Here is a 21,836-nt window from a genome sequence, read left to right as displayed (position 1 = left end):
TGTAGAAATTCCATTGCCGGCCGGGTGATTTAAATTCATTGGTTTTATAGATTCATTTGGTCAGCCGAAGTTGACGCGCGGCACTAGCTCGGAATTTGTCGGTGTAATTCGTGTCCATGTAATTAACATCGGGAAACGTAGTGTGTTTCCGCATCGCTTTAAACGATTTGTAAACAGTTTTAAATTTCATTCCGTTCGCTCGCTGGCGCACGAAACCGCTGCTATTTTACGGGCGGGGTTTCCCGTTACATTTCATTCAGCTCCCGATAACAATAATAATTGCGCGAATGCCGTTCCCACTTCGATTTCTTTTTGCTATCCGATCTTCATTTATCGTTGCGCCGTTCGTTTAGCAGGTATCATCCCCCGATAAAAAATATGTTTGAAGTCGTCGAATTAATTGCAACGTGACCCGGTACTATTCCGCGCGGAGTTCAAATGTAATCAATGATACGATTTTAATGAGCCTTTGCTCGCTGTTTGACGCTTGTCCGGGAACGATCGTTACACGGAAACGCGTCGAATCAATCCCGTGACGTGTATTGTAACAGCTAACGGACGACCCTTAAATTAATTTGCGCGGATCAAGGTGGGCCGAGTACCCCGCGGCGATCGAATCCTTTGCGAATTAACGGAAATTCGCGAGATCGCTCGCGAAAAGGTGTACAGACCACCGCAAAAATCTGCATACGCCTCGGGTACACTCGCGTGCAAAATGCGAAAGAAGCGTTGCGATTTTTGTTTTCTTTCGAAATGTCCAAAAAAATCTTCGTTTTCTATTAATGCAGAAAACATGTCCTCGCACTTTTGCGACTGACTGTTTGTCGCGCAACAAAGACGCCTCGATTCCGCGTGCGAAGAAAGATGACCGCTAATCCGCGTTAATCAATTCGATCTGTCACTGCAGAGGGACAGTGAAATTGCAAAAGAATCGCGCGCCATCGAGCGCCCGGGAACACGTGTAGTTCTAACCGGAAAGAAATTTTCTGCAATTATGCGATTTGATTAATGGGTTTTTTATACCGGTTACTCGATCGATCAATTTGTAGGGGTGACCCGCGTCCTCCCCTCGGTTTCGTTTTCGCGTTCAAACGGCCCCGATGAAAAATCGGCGGACAGGCTATATTTTTTCGTCTGCGAACAAAAAAAAAGAGGCGCCGAATACACACACACATATATATATATAACATATACGGGGAGAAAGTAAAACGGAAAATTCTTGGCTAACAAAGAACTCTTGCCAGGCCGGTCCCACCTAATTGCACCGTCATTTTTCGATGTTCGTAACGATCCGACGCGATTTCACTGTTCGCGCGTTCCGAACGGCAACTGGCCGTCGATTTTCAATCTGTCGCTATAAGATATACAACGTGTCGCGGGAACTTTTTTCGGGTAAATACCGCCATTAATCTCTCGCGAAATTAAATAACAAAAGAAATATCGCGAAAGATTTATTTTTTTTTATATTTCGAACGAAAACAAATCGCTCACGACACAGTCGCATTTTATTTGCATTGTTCCTCCGCATCGCAATTAGACCAACGGATACCGCGGGGCTACATCAGACTCGACTCCTCTGTTTGAACGTCCTCTAATTAAAAGTTTGATCAAGTCGACCAACTTTCTACTTTGCTGGAAAATCTAATAGAGCTCTTGCAACTCCCGACAAATTTATATCTTGCTCTAGCTTGTTTAACCCATCGTACGCTGTGCCGGAGTCATTCGTGACCCGTCGTGGTGAGGACAAGCTCGAGCGACGTACAATTTTATTCCGATATAAGACGATTCTATTCCGCTTTTCATTTCGAAATAAGAAAACCGCTAGCACCTCTTCTTCTTTTGTTCGCTCGACACCGCTTAGTGTCAGAACGAGAGGGTTACTTCTATCGCTGCTTGGCCGAACACTCTGTACAGTGGTTTCTCTATATATGTCGTCAAGGCCTGGATGATAAACGTCGCGGAATTATCCCCACTACCGCAGGGTATACCCTGTGAGCGGCCACGAAGCTCGAGAGGCCTCGGAAACCGAGGAATGTAAACATAACACGGCTCGAGTATGATACATGGCGCTGGCAAGATCCGTGCTGACATATATCGAGAATTCACTGTAGTTTGCCGCTACATTCGAGCTTCTAACACATTCTCACCGAAGTCGGGCCGCGTAGGTACCCTCATCCGAAATACGCCGAAAGTCGGTCCCGATCCATCGTCTTGTATCGGAATTTTTATTTTTATCGTAAATTTTGTAGTGGGGATAATTTGCGCGACGTTTATCACCCAGGTCTTGGCGACATATACAGAGAAATCACTGTAATGAAATTATAAATATGTTTTCATGAGAAAACTTTTTAATAAACTTCTCTATATCTAAGTAGATATTCAAACAAAACTGGTACGGAATCTAAACAAATGTAATTTTGTTGTAATTATAAGGTAATACATGTGCCAGTTGCATTTACTGCTTGGTAGTTCTAGTGTCAAAAAAGTCACAGTTCGAAGAGAAACCACGTCTTACAACACATTGAAAATCGAACGGCCAACAAAAAGCAATTTCAAAGAAAAAAGAGACGTCGATTTTCAGCCCGAGGGACGATTCCTTCGTACACCATGTTCGAGCATAATCGATGCGCATGAAACAGTGCAGGGACGGGAATTACCTCGGCGCATATTTTTTGTCCCGAAAATTCGCGCCGGAAGCTTCGCGCGAAAGTGCATTCGACATTCATTTAAACGCGAATCGAGTATTTTATGCAATACCCAGGAACGTTGCACCGGTTCGTTTCGCGTTTTCCTTTTTTTTTTATATATATGTATGTATATATATATATATATATATATATATATATATATCGCATGTTTTTGTGTTCGCCACAGCCGTTGGGTTCCTTTTGCGGCCGGTCATTTTCGCCTGGATTTGTCAAGTAATGGCGACGGTCGCGGCGGCGTGGTTCGAATCTTTTGACGAACCCTGTATTTCGAATCACGCGGTTCAGTAATCATCAATCGATTTGCTATTCGTGCCCAATCGTTGTACACCGGAACTGTTGTAGTCGCCTCGTCGACCGGCGAATAATATTCAGACATTCCGGATCATGAATGCCCCGCGCGATCGTTTCAACGGTGCGGCCGCCTTTTTTTCCCCCGGGCTGGCCTTCGCGTGTGTGATCAATATTCTGTTGCTATGGGGCGCCGTAATTACGTAAATTAGCGAGACTACGGCCGGAAAATCGTTTCGGAGGCTGTGCGTTTCGCCGTAGACGTCCCCCGCATTTTACATTCTTCGTCTCCGCGAAAACGCTGTCGGCGAAACCGATCGTCGGTCATTCTTTTTTTTTTTTTTAATACTAAACGCACCACCATCGGTCAAAATGGCCGGTCTCAAATTTTTCTTGTTTCAATTAGTGCGATTATATAGATGCAGTCATGGGAAATCGTCAGACAAATTCCTTTACTGAAGCTGCCATAATAAAGATTGTACAAAATCGAAATAAATAGTATCTTGTCATTTTTATAGTACATGCAGTTGCATTGCTTGGTAGGTTTAGTGTTAATCATATCCTAGATCCTTTATAATTTGTCCCATAGGGACATTTGGTAAAACAGGATGAGCATCAAACATAAAGCAGGGTATTTGATTAGGTTCCAATTTACTGGTGATTGTTAAAATGATGTTACACAATTTTTAAGTAAATTGTTTTTCAGTGGATTTAATAGGATTTAAGAGGATTTAATTTCCTCAACTTGAAACGATCTTATTGTCAGATAAAACAGACTTTCATTCAAATGTTTAAATTTTTCAATTCGAAAGCAAAGTTGGTGTATGAACATCCTCAGTATAATTATTGATGCAAATTTATGAATATATATTTTTAAAGCTATCAAGACTTTTGACATTTTTGTTATTAAATGCTCTGTGTTATATCTTACAGCCTATACCTTCTTCTTGATAATCAGGATTTCTGTAGTATTTTGAATACACTGCGGATTTCACAGAACACGTTAAGATCTGATTTATGGAGAACGTAATCAAAAGAAGGTTTGTTCACCCTATTAGAGGCTCTGTCATGTCTCAGCGAACATGCAGATCATGTTAAGCTCTTTCAAACATTTTTCTATACCGAGCTGGAAAAAGTCAAAAATGCTATAAATTCATAAAATCCGCCGACTAGTCATGAATATTCATGCACTAGGGTCAGTCAAATATAGACCGGAGTTTTTCAACAATTTTGTTTTGTGACCGAAGTTTTCTGAAAATACAAATCAGTTATTTTTCCACGTATGCATGTCACACTGACTCACGTCTCCATGTAAATAAAATAGTTGAGAAGTCTATTTGGAATCTGGTTCAATGTACACGGATATTTGTTGTAGAGGATTTATTTTAGAACGGACAACTGACAGAGTGACGTCTAGACTGGTAGCTGAGGACTCACTGCCTAGGTTTCCATCGCCCTGTCTACTTATACTTTTCTCTGCCCTTTGTGGCAGGGAGAAATCTCTTCCAAATAGTGCTGGTGTCCTCCAGACCTTTCGCACGTGGGGCTCTTCCGGTCGCAGACGACCGCTGCCCTCTTGTCGAAGGTCCTTCGGCACTCCACGATTTATGGTACCCGTGTGCAGCTATTGAGACTGTGACTAACTCGAACTAAAATCATGCTAGGGTCTGAAACTAAACAGTTCTCTCAAAAATAGCATTGTCTAGTCACGTATACCATAAATCGTGTTCAGCAGTTTTCCAACTTTCTCTAGTCCCTACATAGTACTGATTAAAATACTGCCGATTTTGTGCATCTGACAATTGGGTAACCTTTGAATATTTGAAACAACAGAAAAATTTAGAGACTTTAAGAGTAGCGACAAATTATTTCCAATTTGTTAAAATAATCACTGGAAGAAAGAAATTTCTATGTGGTACCTGTTCTTGCAATTGATGCAGGCAATTTTGGTTTTGCATAAAGATCTGCAGTTTATTTATCAGTAATTTATACGTAGTATCGTGCAAAGTATTAGATGATTGCAAAAACTCGTGAAGTTTTTCAAATTTTCACTACACTTCAAAATAACAACTTCAGTAACCAATTATATAGTAATTGTATTATAATTTTTCAATAATATTTATCGCACAAAATACCAATATACCATAGTCATTAACATAAATTCGATCAGCTGAAATTCGAAGTGCGTAAAATTAAATGTCCCAGAAAAGAAAAATAAAACAAATAAAATCGCGTATAATTGTCAAACAAGAATTTCACAACACACGAAAAAAAAAAGGTGATAATAGAATTGCAATGGAAAAGTGGCTGGCGGGTCACTCGGCGGTTCGGTAATTGGTAAGAAAACTGCCGTAAACCGGAAGTCGAGTGTCAGCGCGAGTTTCCCTAATTACCGGAGGCATCGGTCGAATATTATGCAAATCTAACGACGATAGCGTGTCGTCATCGGGCGACAGCCACTTAGAGTTCAGAGACCCTCGACCGTCTTCGGCCGGTCGGTTTTGAATTTCCCGGGTCTCCGAAGACGTTTTCCGGGAGGTGGGGGGAGAGGGACGTTTTACATTAATGCGGGTAAAAGCGGAGAATTACGTGGAGCTCGGGCCAAACAAAACGATCCTCTCCGCGGGGTATAGCGCGGCGCAATCAATGTAATTGGCAATTTTCCCTGAAGTTCGATCCCTTCGTCGGCATTTCACGGTCAGCGTTCCCGTCGTTTTCTCTCTTTCAGTAGCAGAAATCGTGTGTTTAAACGGCAACTAATGGACCGTTTATTGACCGAAACACTTTTCGTACGGTCGATCGTTGCACAAACTCGATTAGCGTCCTCCTCCACTTGATTATCAGCAATTTCCTTCACCGTCGGTACCGACTTCTTCGATAAATATTGGCCGATGCGCGGGGAAACGTTTACCGATACCGATTTCGACGTGCCGCTCGACAAGTTGGCCAATAACGTCGCGAAACATATTTTTTATTGCCCGCGCCCGCCACCATTTTGCTTCATTTACCTGGCCGCGTTTTTCTACGAGGCCGCGCGGTTCATCAATTTTTCTAAAGACCGGCTGCCGACGCGCTAATTTATTTGCTTGTCGCAATCTGTGTGCTCGGGGTCTGCGCAAAATTATAAAATAAACTCTTTCATAACTTCTTCGTTCGTTAATGTTAATAACTCGATAATCGGTATCCTTAAATCCAATCTCAACTACTCATTTTTGTCACAAAATCCTCGATCGTAACGTTGCAAAAATATTGTTCTTACCACGCACACTCTGCATCACTTATCATACTTTTCTATAAAATACACTTGTTCAATTGTTTTTCCCAACGAGACTGTACTAAAAAGCAGCGTTCATGGACACGTTGATTAGAATGCTAAATAAACCGTAGACTTTTTGGCGAAACTTTGAATATTTGAAATTTCTTTTCCCGAGACGCGATGGGCAACTAACAACGTGCAGATTCTTCGAATAAAACGTCGCTTGTAATTATTGCTGTGGATTTGTAGAGCGCATTTCGACTGCTCAGAGCCGAGTTCCCCGGGAACTTTGGAATTTGATCACATTAAAGTTTCGCGATAAATTCCACGTCAAATAACGTTCCTAAGCAGGAGTCCGAGATTATGCTTCTTCGGGCAAGAAGAAACTAAACGATTCGTTTTCGTGGTATCGCGATCGGTAACGCGGCGACGTATTATTTCTCGCGCGTTCGTCATATCCATGGTATCGTTATTGACATCGCAAAATTAATCAACAACATCACAATATTAATATCATGCTTGAACTGCGAACACGTGGAAGGAAATTAAACTGTGATATTTGAATATTAAATCGCGAACATTCGCGACAATTTAATTAAATAAATTGTGTTGTAGAAGCGGCGACTAGCTGAAGGCGGCGGAGCTTTTTAATTCGTAAATTGGTTGTCAATCGCAAGCTCGCGGAAAATATTTCCTTCCGCTGAAAGAGGGGATCGCAATTATACGTTCGACGGTTGCCGACCGAGTGGCTTTCATTAGATTGATACTTTACGTCTAATTTCTGAACTTCCCGGGCTCGTCGGGAAGTTCTTTATTTATTTCGCTTGTCTTTCAAAGCAACCAAGAAACGCCTCACTGTCTGAAACGTATCGAACCCGAGTAGTAGCGAGCAAAGTAATTGCCAATTTCGCCTTAAATCGCTGGAGCTGTCTCAAAGAACATTCTTTGGGGTAAGTGAATAATGGACCACTTCACGATAAACTTGTCAAACATTTAGATACTTCAAAACGCTATAAAGACGTCCTTGCGGGAACTGTTGCACTAGTTTAGAGCGTGACTTTTCGCGGACGAATCTTTTTTCCTTTCCTCGGCGCTTTAAAAAATCGAGCTCGGCGACAAGTGTCCGTTTAAAACACATCTTATACTCCACTAAAATTTGCAAATTTATTATTTTAAATTGTTTAACCCCTTGCCCTATTGTATCGAGTCAGGCTTGTTATGAAGATTCTGAACAGAGTCTAATAAATATGTTATTAATTTCCTCTAAACCGAAATAAAATTCTATTTTGTTGTAGCTGATATATATCCTTTAGAGAAAACATACAATAAATATAACTTATCTTTTTTTTTATGAAGTTCTGAAGATGAAGATCTTCTGATCATTACAATCACAAAATAAATAGTAGTGCAAGGGATTAATTATCTTCCCATTTTGTTTCTCCGATATTTCGTATCGATCATTGTTTTCGAGATACTGTAAATGTATTTTAAATGTCAATAAATTTTTACAATTGCTGGATTATCTCTTATCTTGTACTTTTTCGTTTTCTAATTTAAACGTGTCTTCCGAGGGTAATTTATCGAAAGTGAGAATTTTATTTGGCCCTGTTTCTTGTAGATGTGCACGTATTCAAAGATTTAATGTGAAAGAAATTCGGACGGTTGTATGAATAGATTAATGTTCGTTTCGAAACACCAACTTGAAATCCGCCCGTCTTCCCTCCCATTTCCTTTCTTTCGCAAGCCATTTCTTTCGCGTCGTTGTGCCTTTATCACCTGCGTATACACGTGGAACTTGTGTAATTCACTGTAATCCCAGCCTAATGTCCGATAACCTTAAGTATCGCGAAAGCTTTTTGGAGAACGAATGAAACGCGCGAGCTTACCGCATTCTCCGTCCATGCAAATGGCCGAGGGAAGAACAATTATTCGGTGGCTCCTTACAAACACGACGAACAAATGAAACTTTGCGCGTCCACGAAATACACACGTCCTCGAAACATTACAGAGCTCGATTCAATCCTGATTTTTTTCTCCCGCAATCGTTAAAATTATAAAACTGTTTCCATGATAAAATATGGCAGAAATTCTCTGAGACAAATGAATTGATAAATGTTGAATGTAATGAATAATTAGTACGAATACTTCGGATAAACTTCACTCGTGAAATGTCAATCAATGAAATGTTACATGTACAATTATTTATTATTTATGAAAGTGTACAAGAAAGAACAAAAATGCTATCAGAAAAGTTGTTTCACGTTGAAAGAAACGAGATCAATAAAAATTTTGTAAAAGTACAGAAATTTCGATAAAAAATTACGATACTAAAAATTACCATACTAGGATACAGGGAAGATAATAAGTAAAAGAACGTAATCTAAAACGAAGTACAACTTCTGCTCGTTTCAAAATTTTCTAGATCCAGATGGAAAAAGAAAAAGCAATAAAAAAATATTGAACAAATGTTTGAAGTCTCTTTTTATAACCCGACGATAGGAAAAACAGAATTCGATAATGCAAATTTATTGAAGAAAAAATTATTGACTGAAACGTTGCATTAACATTTGGCCGTAATGGGTCAGTGATAATAAAATTGTACAAAATCTGAATAAATTCAGTCTGGGCAACAAAAACAGCAATAAGTCAGAGAACGTTTAATTGATTTCGAATTTGCCTAATTTTGTCTGCAAATTTGCAGAAACCTCGACAATCTATCGGGTTTTTATTCGTCAAGCAACGTGAAAAGTTCATCGAGAATATTAGCGAAGTAAATATTTGTTTCTCGGTGGTAGAGGGGGGGGGGGGACACTCTGGGAAGCGCATTGAAATTGCAACAACCGTTCGCGGTAAACATTTAAGCAATCGATATAATGGCGGTGCAGTTCCGCGAAAACCTTCCCGTGCAGCCGCTATCGCAGACGAGGCAGAAATTGACTCGTATCACTGTGCCGGCCATTGAAACGGACGACTCAACGCCGGACAGTAAATCAAATAAAAGCTCCATTAGACTCTGTTAAATCTGTAGACACCGTAACTGCATAAAATCTGCAGTCTACTCCCAACACGCGTTTCCATCGATGCAACGTGTTGAGAAAAAGCGTTGCAGCAGACTGCGAACGCTAGAATCTATTCGGGGTGCTAAGTTTCAATACGTAACACTCTCAATGCTCAAAAATTGGAAATATTTCATTTACTATGGCATTCGCATACGGGGTATACATAAAACATGATTTTCATGTAACGGATGCATTTACCGGGCATTTTTCATGAATATCATGCATTTTGTGGCCCATGCACTCTCGCTTTGAAATACGTAGAACGTAGACTAATAATGAACGGGAAATGGTTAAAAATCGGTTGTTTATATTAACTCTACTCGTATATGGACGTTGTCTCTATTTATTAAAACATAAAAATTAATAACCCCGAAAACTGATCACCGTGTATTTTTATGCATTTAAGACGAGCTATGTAAACAATATAAAGTTTTAAACGATTTAAAAATAAATTATATTTCTAGTTTATCGAAGTTATTAAAAAAAAAATTTAATTCTAATTGGTCCCTGTTTCTCGCAGTCGATGTAGAACATTTTTATGTTCGATTATGTTTCGATTTTGCGGAAAGTCTTCAGTTGCTGGTGTTACAGCCAACGAAGAGGCTGCAGTAAAGTTTATTTGTTTGTTACGTCCAGAAGATTTACACAGCACTGATCCGCACAATGATCGCCACGATGCCATACAAATTGCATGAGCAGGAATTTGAGCGAAAGACCTCGGGGGGGAAAAAACAAACTGAATGCATTTAAAGTATCGGATTCGGAAGATGGGGAGAAAATGAATGTCAGACCGTTGAATTTGACTTGCAGCAGCGGTCTAGTCACGATTCCATCGCCGTTCAAATGTTATTCTGTGCACTGAGACGTGACTGGAACGTGTGAACACTGTAGCGCTTCAGCTGATTCGGGGAACACTAAACTGTGATTGAACGGTGACTGTACCGGGATTGGATCGTTTCTGCAAATGAAGGGCTTACGGTAATGGGACCACATTTTAAATGAGACAATTGGCAACACGACGAATTCAGGAAAAATTAAGCAGAAGTAATCGGCATTGATTCCTGTCTTTGGAAAGTTTTTTTTAAATTAAATCAATTAAGTATCTTTATGACACCTTGCACATTTGTACATACACACTTGAACTGCATTTGTGAATTTTTTTACATTGTTATCGCCAAAGCTATGGAATCGTTGCTGTAAACGAAGGGTTTCATAGAAGATGTTTCTTAAATCATCAGGTTCCTGTCTTTGGGAATTTTCTTTACAAAAACTCAATGAAATATCTTTATGAAACTTTCCACATTTGTTCATACATATTCGAACTGCATTTGTGAATTTTTCTACACTGTTATCACCGAAACTGTGGAATCGTTGCTGCTAAAAACTCTAGGGTGATGGGACAATAGAAAACATTAAGTAGAAATAGTCGGTATTGGTCAGACGAGAAATTCGAACGGGTAGAGCCCTACCATTGGGAATTTTTTTCTCATAAACGCGATGATATATCTTTCCGAAACTTTCCACATTTGTTCATACATATTCAAACGGAATTTGTGAATTTTTGTGCATCGTTATCATCGTAATTATGAAAATTATCGATCGAAACAGTTGTAAAATATGAACACGCACACGATGAATTACTCGTAGTAATTATAAATTATACATTATATAAAAATTCACGAATACAGTCTGAACATGGACGAGTATGCCCTTAACGGTCCACAAAAATATGTCCTTCAGTTCGCTAGGAGTACACGAAATCCTAAAATGGGCGCATGACCGGAGCCGCAAAACGTGAATACGCAAAACGATGAGGTCCAATTTCCAAAAAAAAAAGAAATATAAACGGTGCAACAGAGCTTTTGGCTCATCCTGCCACGATTCGCGACGCACTGAAAGGGACCCGGTATTGTCTGTAAGGTTGTATAAGTTGGAACGCACCAGGAACAGAACCGAAAACCGAAGTTCCATTTATTTTCATACGCCACTTACGTGCCTTTGTACGAGATTGATCGAAACCGTTTGACGTCCCTATCCATTGTTCTTGGTAATTTTTGATCGCCCAGCTCGAAACGTTCATCATTCCGCTGATTCCTCGCTTTGATATCGCGAAACATGACCGCGCCCTCCTTTCTTTTGTACCCGGGGCGGCGCTATTGTCGTGTTTTTCGAAAACGTAAAAATATTACGTTTCGCTCGTTCTGAGGTTTATTTTGTTCCAGTTGTGTGTCAAACGCGCGCTAAAATCGATTTCATTGAGTTTCGTACACACTACATCGTTCGAACGGGGGGGGGGGGGGGTGGCGGACGATATTCGGTCGTTGTGCCCGACCGGAAAACTTTTCCCAATTACAACGAAAAATAACAGAAAGCACACGCGATGGTTTTCATCGAAATGCTCCGCGGAACGTTGAATCAAGAACGCTTAATGAAGAAAATTGACCATTTCTCAAGCTTTTCTATCATTTTTATCACTTGTATCTTCCTTCCCTTCTAATTACTTGACTTTAAGTGAACCTTCGAGATGTACGAAACCTTTCGAAAAAATTGAAAACGCAGTAAGATATATTACACGTTAATTAATTATTAGCAGAAATTTGAGTGAGGTTGCATCGGCTCCAATAATTCACTTAAGGGTTGAGCGCTCTCCTCTTATTAACGAGGGTATGAATGATAAGCAGACTGCGAATTTTATGCAAAATAAAAATGTTCTACCTCAACTGCAACGAACTGGAATAAAATAGTATTTCCTTTCTTAATAAGTCTAATAGATAGAAAATAATACAACAATGTTTTTTAATTATTCCAATGATTTTACTGTTTTGTGCATCCACCCATTTTTATCGTAAATGCATCAACTCCGCAGTCTAATTATAACTGTGAACCAATATTTATTCTGTAAAACACGAATATTGCAAAACACAAATTCTGTGCCTAATCTTCAATCATATTTTTGATTGCAGGGACTACTACTATGACAGGTGAGTGATGACAATCCTGATGATCCAGCGATTCCCTGAAACACAGGTAGTAAAGACATTTATCAATTAAGTTCTTTAGAATTAAAATTGTCGTTTCGACTCCACTTTAGGTTTCGAAAACAAGTCGTTTCGGTTCCGGAGCTTGCGATCAAAATTGGCATATTCGGGGTCGTGCAATTTCGAAAATCAAACGCATAATTTGTCGCCGGACGCCGGAGCTGGGACTACCGGACCATAAATCGCAATTATGATCCCAGGACTCGGTGTTTCTGCATCACATGCGCGACGCGCAAGATGAACAACGTCGACAACATCGAAGTTCATTAATTTATTTTTCCATCGGGCTTCGGTCCGATACGCGAGCGCGTTTATTACCTTCTGACGTCGATTCAATTCTGCCAATTGAAAATCCACTGACGATCCGATCAGGTTCTCGTTAAAAACAGAGTTCTTCATCAATTATTTAACACTTTGACGTATGAATATATTATTTCTTTTACACTTTGGGTGCCGCGTCGGTCATCTACGACACACACAATTCTTTTAGCTAGAAAATTAATTGCCACTACAATCTATTAAGTAAAACAATGTTGTTAGGATCTATGAGATGTGAGAAGTTTGCAAGAATCATTGTTATGATCAGACTGCAGGTCTCTATGCGAAAAAAAACATTGTTTGCATTGATTTCAAGAAACAGGAGCTAAATGGAAATTTCTTTCTTGCTTTATCGATTTTTATAAGTTGAAACTATAAATTGATATTCTGAAATTATTTTTGTTATAAATTCATCAAATCCGCAGTCCATTTATAACAAATCGAATTAAAATTTTGCGCCGTCGTCGTCGTGTTCCGTGCAATTCATTTTGTGAAGCTTCGATCTTCCGCGAAACACGCAATAAATTATCATTCCTGTAATCCATACGTCACCCATTTTAACGAGATCGTTAATTCGATTCATTAAAATCGAAAAACGCTCGACGAGAAAGCAGAGCACGCGTGAATGGTTCTTTCATTTGATACGAATCGTTCGGTATGTTTCTTTATTTTATTTCTCCTCAGTTTGCAATTTTTAGTTTCCCAATTTGCAACCAGTTCGTAGGGGAGCATTCATTGGATTTGTTCTACGTCGTACGAATCGATACATTGATTTTACGTGCTCGAGACAATGGATGTTTTCTAAGCGATTAATTCTATAAATTCTCGAATCTGTTAATGCCTTATTATAGTTTTAACAATTTGAAATCTATTAATCGATCTCAGAAGTCTACCTTCCAGTGTCCCAATATTAAAAAAAAAACAGACAAGAACTTTATACATGTTGAAGACATTGATCAGTTGTCAGATAAAATTAAATTAAATTTTGTCTTTATTACAATTATTATCATTGTCAATAGCAAGTTTCTTAAATTTTTTATTATACATTCCTAAAAATTTTGATCTCGATTTTCCTAAAAAATTGGTTTGAAAGTGAATAAAAATATTTCAGAACGCGTCCATTTTTAATAAATACATTCATCTCCCTACGGTATTAAAGGCTTTAACTTCTTCCTCTCGATATTTGACATTTGGCAGGTCGACGTTTGCTATTGGCATTGAATATTGCTATGTTCTGCAATATTATTGGCGTTTCTGCCAGACGAATAAACACCACGTAGAAAATCAAAAATTGTTGGTTGAATGATGGAGTTAAGAACGATCCGTACAGACGTTCCAATAAACGACTTTCCATTGACAGGATGTATCGCGCAAACGTTGCCGATATATCGAGTCTCGCGAGTCGATGATCCGCAGTACAAAATCTCATGAACACACGCTGTCCATTTGATTTCGCGTGGCGTACGAGCGGAACCAATGATTAAAAGAAGAAGGAGAAAAAAGTAGAAAGAGGGGACGAAGGGAAAGGGATTAAAGGGGGACTCCAAAGGATTTGAGCTCCACCTAAGATCTTGTGTCATCGTCAAAGGAGCCTTTCGGACGGTTCATTTAAAAGCTTCGCTTGAAATTCTTACGAGCACTAAAAGCGGGTGTTTTTTTCGTAGGAAAATACTGCGACTATATCCAGCAACGTATGCTTGTCTCGCCCCGCGACGTGGCTAAAAGATGTATTAAGTTCCGGGGAAACGCATTACGTTCTTAGCGCAATGAATACCACTTTTTCATGGTGCCTCAAAGTCATGAGAGGTCTCTCGAAAACTCGCATAAGTTCGAACGCGTTAGGTACCATGTGCAGAATTAATATCTGCTGTCGCATCAAAGCGGACGCTCTTCTTTTGACCTGTGCTAGAGTTGCAATTTCTTGCAAATTCATTTTTGTAAAGAGAAAGAAGTAGAAACATAATTTCAGGAGAGAAAAAAAAATACAAAATTCTACTCGACTTTATTGTCATTTCTAGTCTAATGAATTGTACAGTGATATTAGCAAAATGGCGCAATCAGAGGCACGCGTTTCCCCCCCGCGACGTAATAACCGTCACATTTTTTCGCACCTCGGCCGCAATCCTCGATCTTTGAGACATCAACGGCTCGACCCCTCGCACGAGCAACAAGTCACCGGGTACGTTTTCGTGAATGGTAGCAAACGAAGCGTAAAAGGTTAATTAGTCGAGGCGAACGCTCACGACAGGATATATTAACACTTAATTACTCCGGTGGGAGCACGCAATCATTTTTTTCCTTCGCCTCTCTCCCCCCCCCTCTCTCTCTCTCTCTCTCTCTCTCTTGCTCGTTCCCCCCGAACCCTCGAGATACTTCTCCAATTAATCGCCTCCAGGTTGGCTCAAGAAACGAACAAAGATCCCCCTGATTGAATGGAAGAAGAGGAAGAAGAGGAAGAAAAGAAAAAAATCGAACCGACGCGGCATAAAGAGGCAGTGCACGTGCAATTATCAAAAGCACGCCAACGTTATTATGTTCACGTGACCGTGGATAATAATTATTAAAGGCCCCCGCGTGCCGTGCCGTGCCAGCTACGTATATATTTCAGCTACAGAGGGGAACACGCAGGAAGCCAGTTGAAACGCCATTTTTATCCTATTTGTTCGCACGTTCGCGAACAGAATTCCCGTATAATTTAGGATCCGCGAGCGAGCGAGTATCGTCTCTCGTGCTGGGAAAACGAAGGGGGCGCAAAAAAGCCCGGGGCGACTATTTATTGCATGCTTAATCCCGCCGTTCCGATGGCTGTATTGATTTTGCCTGTGTCCACTCCTCGAGGATTCTGTCGGCTCTCAAATTGTCTGAATTTGATCGACCTCTTACGTTCCACGGCAGGCGTCCGCTTTTTCCGGAATTATTTATTGCTGTCGCAGTGCGTCGATGCGACTTATTCGCGCTACCACGTTGTTTCCCTTCCCATTTTTTTTTATGTAACTTTGGTTCGAGTAATTTTCAAATTACTGACAAACATAGTCGAGTCAGTCCGAATGCAAACTCGAGTCCGAAAAAGTTGCAATTTTTACAGCCTTTAATCATTGATAATTAGGCTGCCGATTTTATCCTTCTACGACCAAGACGATCAAATGCAAAACAAAAAGACATTTAAAGAATCCACAAACACTTGCATCATTTTCTCCTTAAAATTCCTTAAAATTATTAAGAAATCAACTGTCTATGTGGCTGCTGTATCTTGCAATGCATCCAGAGAATTTTTATTTCGCACAAATATTCGCAGGCAACAAGCAAACATATACCTGCCTCGGAGCGGAAGTTAGAAAAGTAAATGTAACTTACGAATAGACGCGGAATCCGTGCAAATTGGCCGGGCAGGATCGTCCTATTGGTAGGATGCATATTGCGGCGTGCATAGTACGGAAAAGAGCATCCGTCAAAAAGCAATCAATTCCTTTCTGTCCGACAATGTGGCGAACAATGTCGCGGGCGTCGCGTGCGTGGAGCAGCGGTGCGTGGCACGTTGCATATTTAAGGGCGAGGCGCAAGGACGGAATATAAAGTCTGCGGGGCAAAACAGGGCGGCCGGTCCCGAAAAAAAAAGGGACGACAAAACCGGGGAAAACAGGAGAAAAAGGCAGATTGTATGTGGAAGAACAGACCGGAGAAACACGAGGAGTGCGAGACGGAGGCTGGTCGCGTACCGTTGCGGCGGAAGAATTAATAAAGCAACGAAAAACAACGCGCTCGGGCTCTCTCTTTCTCTCTCTCTCTCTCTCTCTCTCTCTCTCTCTCGCACACTCATTTCCTCTCTCACTTTCTCCATCTGTATCTCTCGCGGTTTGTCGTTGTGTTTGCGCCGAAAGAAAGGGACGAACAACAACGACGTAGCGTGCGTGTTCCTCACGGTTGTAATTCCACGCCACTGTGCCAGCCCGAGAACGGCAACCATCTACGCACACACGCGAAACTGGACACTCTCTCTCTCTCTCGCTCTGTGTCTCTTTCGCCTCGCTCCCTCGTCTCTCTCTCTCTCTCTCTCTCTCTCTCTCTCTCTCTCTCTCTCTCTCTTTTTCGCTTGGTCCCTGAGCTTATGACTTTTATTCGGTCTGTCGTTCCCCGCTATACGCGGCGCATCCGCGGCCGCACGCGGCCAACACGCTTTCCAAGCCCGGTCACGAACGCTCGCTGAATCGCAACAATTAAAGCGAAAGGAGCCGACCAGATACATACCGTGTTTTCCGTGCCGGACTGCAGTTTTCTGCGCCGTTCTTGCTCGTCCAACCCCCGCACCTTTCAATCCCGCGAAAGCTTGAAAGGACGCAATCCACTGGAACTGGACGCCCGCGAAGGGAGTGGTTGTTTGGAGCACGAATCGTGTCTGTGAAATCTGTAATGCGAGACAGAGAGTATTAGAACGGTGCAGATTCTTGTATGGAGATCGAACGTTTTTAATTGGGGATCGAAACGGACACTTATCTGTTGCGTCTCGAAAAATTCTGCTGGGACTGCCGTCGATCGGGGACCCATGGAATTTTCATGGAAAGAAATATTACACTTTAACTAATCATGTGCTATGGCAGTGTCCAATCTTTGACAATAACAGAAACGCTTTGATGCGCAAACTTTGCAACAAGGGGTTCTTCCCACCCTATACAATAGACTCCTTTTTGTGCAGACCCTTTCTTTGCCCTCTATTTTTCATACACTCATTTCTTAAATCTCACTGTTTATATCTTTAATGTTAATTTTGTACTCGAAAATGCTCATTATATTGTCTCAATCCTAGTTTTTAAGTCACCCATGTAATGTAATGTTAGCATGCACGGCCATGTGCATGCTGCTAATAATACCATGTGGGGTTCTATCGCTTAATAAAAAAACTACTTTTTAAAGTGCAACAATTGCCTTCTATGACATCTGTAATCTAAGACTGGAAGGATTAGAAAGGTGCAGATTCTTTTCTGAAGATCGAACGTTTTTAATTGGGGATCGAAACGGACACTTATCTGTTGCGTCTCGAAAAATTCTGCTGGAACTACCATCGAGTGGGAACCCATGGAATTTTCATGGAAAGAAACATTACACTTTAACTACTTTTTAAAGTGCAACAATTGCCTTCTATGACATCTGTAATCTAAGACTGGAAGGATTAGAAAGATGCAGATTCTTTTCTGGAGGTCGAACATTTTTAATTGGGGATCGAATCGGACACTTATCTGTTGCGTCTCGAAAAATTCTGCTGGAACTACCATCGAGTGGGAACCCATGGAATTTTCATGGAAAGAAACATTACACTTTAACTACTTTTTAAACAGCAACAATTGCCTTCTATGACATCTGTAATCTAAGACTGGAAGGATTAGAAAGGTGCAGATTCTTTTCTGGAGATCGAACGTTTTTAATTGGGGATCGAAACGGACACTTATCTGTTGCGTCTCGAAAAATTCTGCTGGGACTGCCATCGATCGGGAACCCATGGAATTTTCATGGAAAGAAACATTACACTTTAACTACTTTTTAAAGTGCAACAATTGCCTTCTATGACATCTGTAATCTAAGACTGGAAGGATTAGAATGGTGCAGATTCTTTTCTGGAGGTCGAACATTTTTAATTGGGGATCAAATCGGACACTTATCTGTTGCGTCTCGAAAAATTCTGCTGGAACCACCATCGAGTGGGGATCTATGGAATTGTTATGGGAAGAGATATTAGATAATTAGAAAATTCTTTGAGAAGCAACAATTGCCTTCTATGAAATCTGTAATCTGAGACAGAGAGTATTAGATCGGTGCACATTTTTGTGTCTGAAGATCGAACATTTTTAATTACAGTGTTGCTAAATGCACATTTGTAGTATACAAACATGAATACATCGTAAGAGCTAATGAGACTTCAGTGTAGCTGTACTCGGGCGACTGCGGCAATCTTTAGGCTCGGCGCAAAATTGAAGAAGACAAAAATCACGGTTTGAAATTACTTGGCGGCGAGAGGACTCGGACACGACGCGTAAATGCGCTGTTAAAAGCACCGCTGAAAGCGTCATTAAAAACAGTGCACGAATCCCTGCTCGGTTTGATGATTACACATCCGAGGGAATATAATCAGTCCGCGAGGATCAAAGCGGCAGTAGAAATTTTTACCATATTTAATTCTCGTTTAGCGTCGTATCGCACGAGACCGTGCCTGAAACAAGAACGCGTTCATGAGCAACGAGAGAAACATTGTGGTCTAACGTACAGATGTAACGCGCATAAGCGCATGCATTATTACGATCCTCGGTGAATTTTGTAGCGTATGCTGCTCTGTGGAGACTGAACTACGCGTGTGTAAAAAGTTAGTGCCCGGTATTTTCAAAAAATAAGAACATTTTTTCATGTGTTTGAAAAGGAAAGTACGTACGAGAACGGACTTGCAACCACCTAGCGTTTTATATTATTCCTTAGTTTTTACAATTCGTAGAATTATACAGGGTGTCCGACTACAGGTGGGAGAAAATTTACGGGTCATTTTTTAGTTATTGGCAATTATAAATCCGCTTAGTTATTAGCAATTATAAATCCGATAGTCACGCTTCAAGTGACAGATACTCTGCGGTCAAGAATTTCGAGTATAGGGGTCAAATTATACGAGGCAGGTCAGATACAAAAACAAAGTAAACAAATTCTGTCGGCAGAATTTGGTCAGCGTCTTTGGCTGCCTAGTATAATCTGACCCTAAACCATCCGATTGGGCCAATCCACACGCATTTTCGGTTCTAGCCGAATTACTGGCTAAAGTGCGTGACCTCAAAACCTAATCATTGGGCGCGAGCAAGGACCCCCTTTGATACGAGAGTGTAGCGCGCCTTTATGACGTAAGCAACGTACACCTCTGTCGGTCGGGTTGCCGCATTTTAGGCGGATTTTTAATTGATAATAACTCATAAATGAAGCCGAAATCGCAATTCTTTTACTCTTCTTATTCGTCTTATATTGTCTTGGAAAACCACCCCTTCAACTTGTCTCTTGTCTCTTAAAAATATGAAATAATGTTCGCATTACCTACGGGATGACCCAACAGAAAATTCTTCAATTGAATGCATAAAAAAAGAATGTATCAGAAAAATAGTTTATTAGAAGAACAAGATTGATTATAATTGGACTGCGGATTTTATACATTTATGACAAAATTACATCGATATATTATCATCAACTTCTTAAAATTATTAATAGCAAAAATGAATTTTTATTTTTTTTTAATTTTTGGTTCCTGTTCTTGCAATTATGATACTACGTTTTTGTCACGGTATATACCGTTTTCAATATAAAATCTCTTCAGATGAAAGTACAGACAGAAAAAAAGTTATCAAAATCTCTCTCAGAATTTGTTACAATATGTCCTGTAACATGCATTTTCCTCTTATCCTAACATGTTCAAATTGATTTGAGATTATAAAAATGATCACAAAATTAGCAATCGAAAGCAGATTTTCCCAAACCAAGTGGCTAAATTGCCACGAGAGGTCACAGTAATTGCTTAACGGTTAAGGATAATTAGCGCTAATATGGATGGGAAGGAATCGGCACAGTGATTCCGTTTTTCCGATTGACAGTCGGGAAAGATCGACGTCGTTCCATCAACGATTAAATCTGACGTCTCCGGCAGGTGACACTTAATTTGACACCGGTAAGATAGACATCTGAAATCCGTGCACTTAATGTATGTCGATGGGGATCAAGCTTATAGGCCAGGGTGGCTGTTAGGGGTCAGGATGCATCGTGTCCAGTTAAGCCTCCTAGTCACAAAGCGATGTCTTGAGGGACGAATGTCCCTAATTAACCTGACACCCTTCGGCGTGTGTGTGGTCGTCACACAGAGCCCAGTTGTTACACCCCCGAACCTGTAGCCAATTCAATTTGTAATTAATCTTCCGGTCCCGAGATAGAGAAAATTCATAGGAGAGCCATTTACTTAATTGAACGTCGTTAACACGCGATAGAAATCTTGCCGCGGCGCTAACAGGCTCGATGTTTCATCTTTTGCAAATTGAACCATCTCCTACTCGGCACGGATTCCCTGATAATTTCCATTGCTAAACGCTTTGCGTTTCGCGAATCAATTCGTTTCCCTTCGAACGCGTATTTCATTGCGAATGGTACATTTATTTACAGTTTCCATATGATCGTACGAAAAACGTCCTACGACGCAAAAGTTAACTCTTTACTTGATTCATTTACACTAACTAGAAATCTTTTAAATAGTACTTTCATGGCAACATTAAAATATTAGAATTTACAATTAGATCTCTGACGTAAAAATATTTTATTTGGCCCATTTATAACATTTTTCCCAAATTTTACTTAGCATTTCTTCCAAAACAATATATTTTTGATGTCTTACCGTAATTTTAGCAATATTTAACAAGTTTTCGTTTTTTATTGCGATTCAGTAATTGAATTGTACGCCAGAATTTTTAATAATAGTTATTAATAGACTGTGTATCTTTATGTTAAATAAAAATATTCTAAGTCAATTGTCATATAAAAACTGTCTATTAACTTTACAAAGAATATTAATTGTTTACATAAAAACAATTTATTTGCCGAAATTTCACTTCGTATTTTATTTCTCTGTAGAATAATACATATCTTGTAATGCATACGATTTTTAACAAAATAAATAAAAAGATTTCTTGACGTTTGAACGTCTGTATGTGTGTATTAAATGGACAATGTTAACGGTGAACGAAATTTTCCGCTTAGCACACACGCATTAACTGAAGAGAACGCTTCAGTAAGTAATTAAGCAGATATTTAATATCCCGTACGCTTCGTTAATTTGTTCCTAACTATTTCCAATTAGTACACACCAGTATCTTCGATAATCATTAGCCTATCCAGCACAAAGAGTCGTCCGTATAACGGGAGAATTTGATTGCAAAGCATTGAACCGTCGAACGAATTTAATCAGCGAAACATTAAAAGATACTTGTCGAAGGTCTAATTAAGCTCAGACGCGGTTAATAAGGCTAGTTAAAATTCCAGTAGAATTGAAGTTTTCGTGTTCCCCGTGGAATTAGCGTAGCCCCGCACCCTAAATACTACGTACAGTATAACGAAAATACAGGCGTGCGGAAAATTTAAATATCCAAAGAAATTCCTGAAAATTGTATTT

At 40.1% G+C, this 21,836-nt stretch overlaps 1 protein-coding gene across 1 annotated transcript in view; it reads left to right on the top strand.

Moving 5' to 3' along the window:
• Positions 1-21,836, top strand: part of LOC143358451 (uncharacterized) — a 255,773-nt gene that overhangs the window by 195,349 nt on the left and 38,588 nt on the right. Inside the window, exon 5 of the mRNA XM_076795620.1 lies at positions 12,275-12,292. Within this exon, the coding sequence (XP_076651735.1) occupies positions 12,275-12,292 (18 nt within the window). The remainder of the gene's footprint in view (positions 1-12,274; positions 12,293-21,836) is intronic.

The sequence above is a fragment of the Halictus rubicundus genome, chromosome 1 (assembly GCF_050948215.1).
Source record: "Halictus rubicundus isolate RS-2024b chromosome 1, iyHalRubi1_principal, whole genome shotgun sequence".
NCBI lineage: Eukaryota > Metazoa > Arthropoda > Insecta > Hymenoptera > Halictidae > Halictus > Halictus rubicundus.
This window is presented reverse-complemented; position numbering and strand designations above follow the sequence as displayed.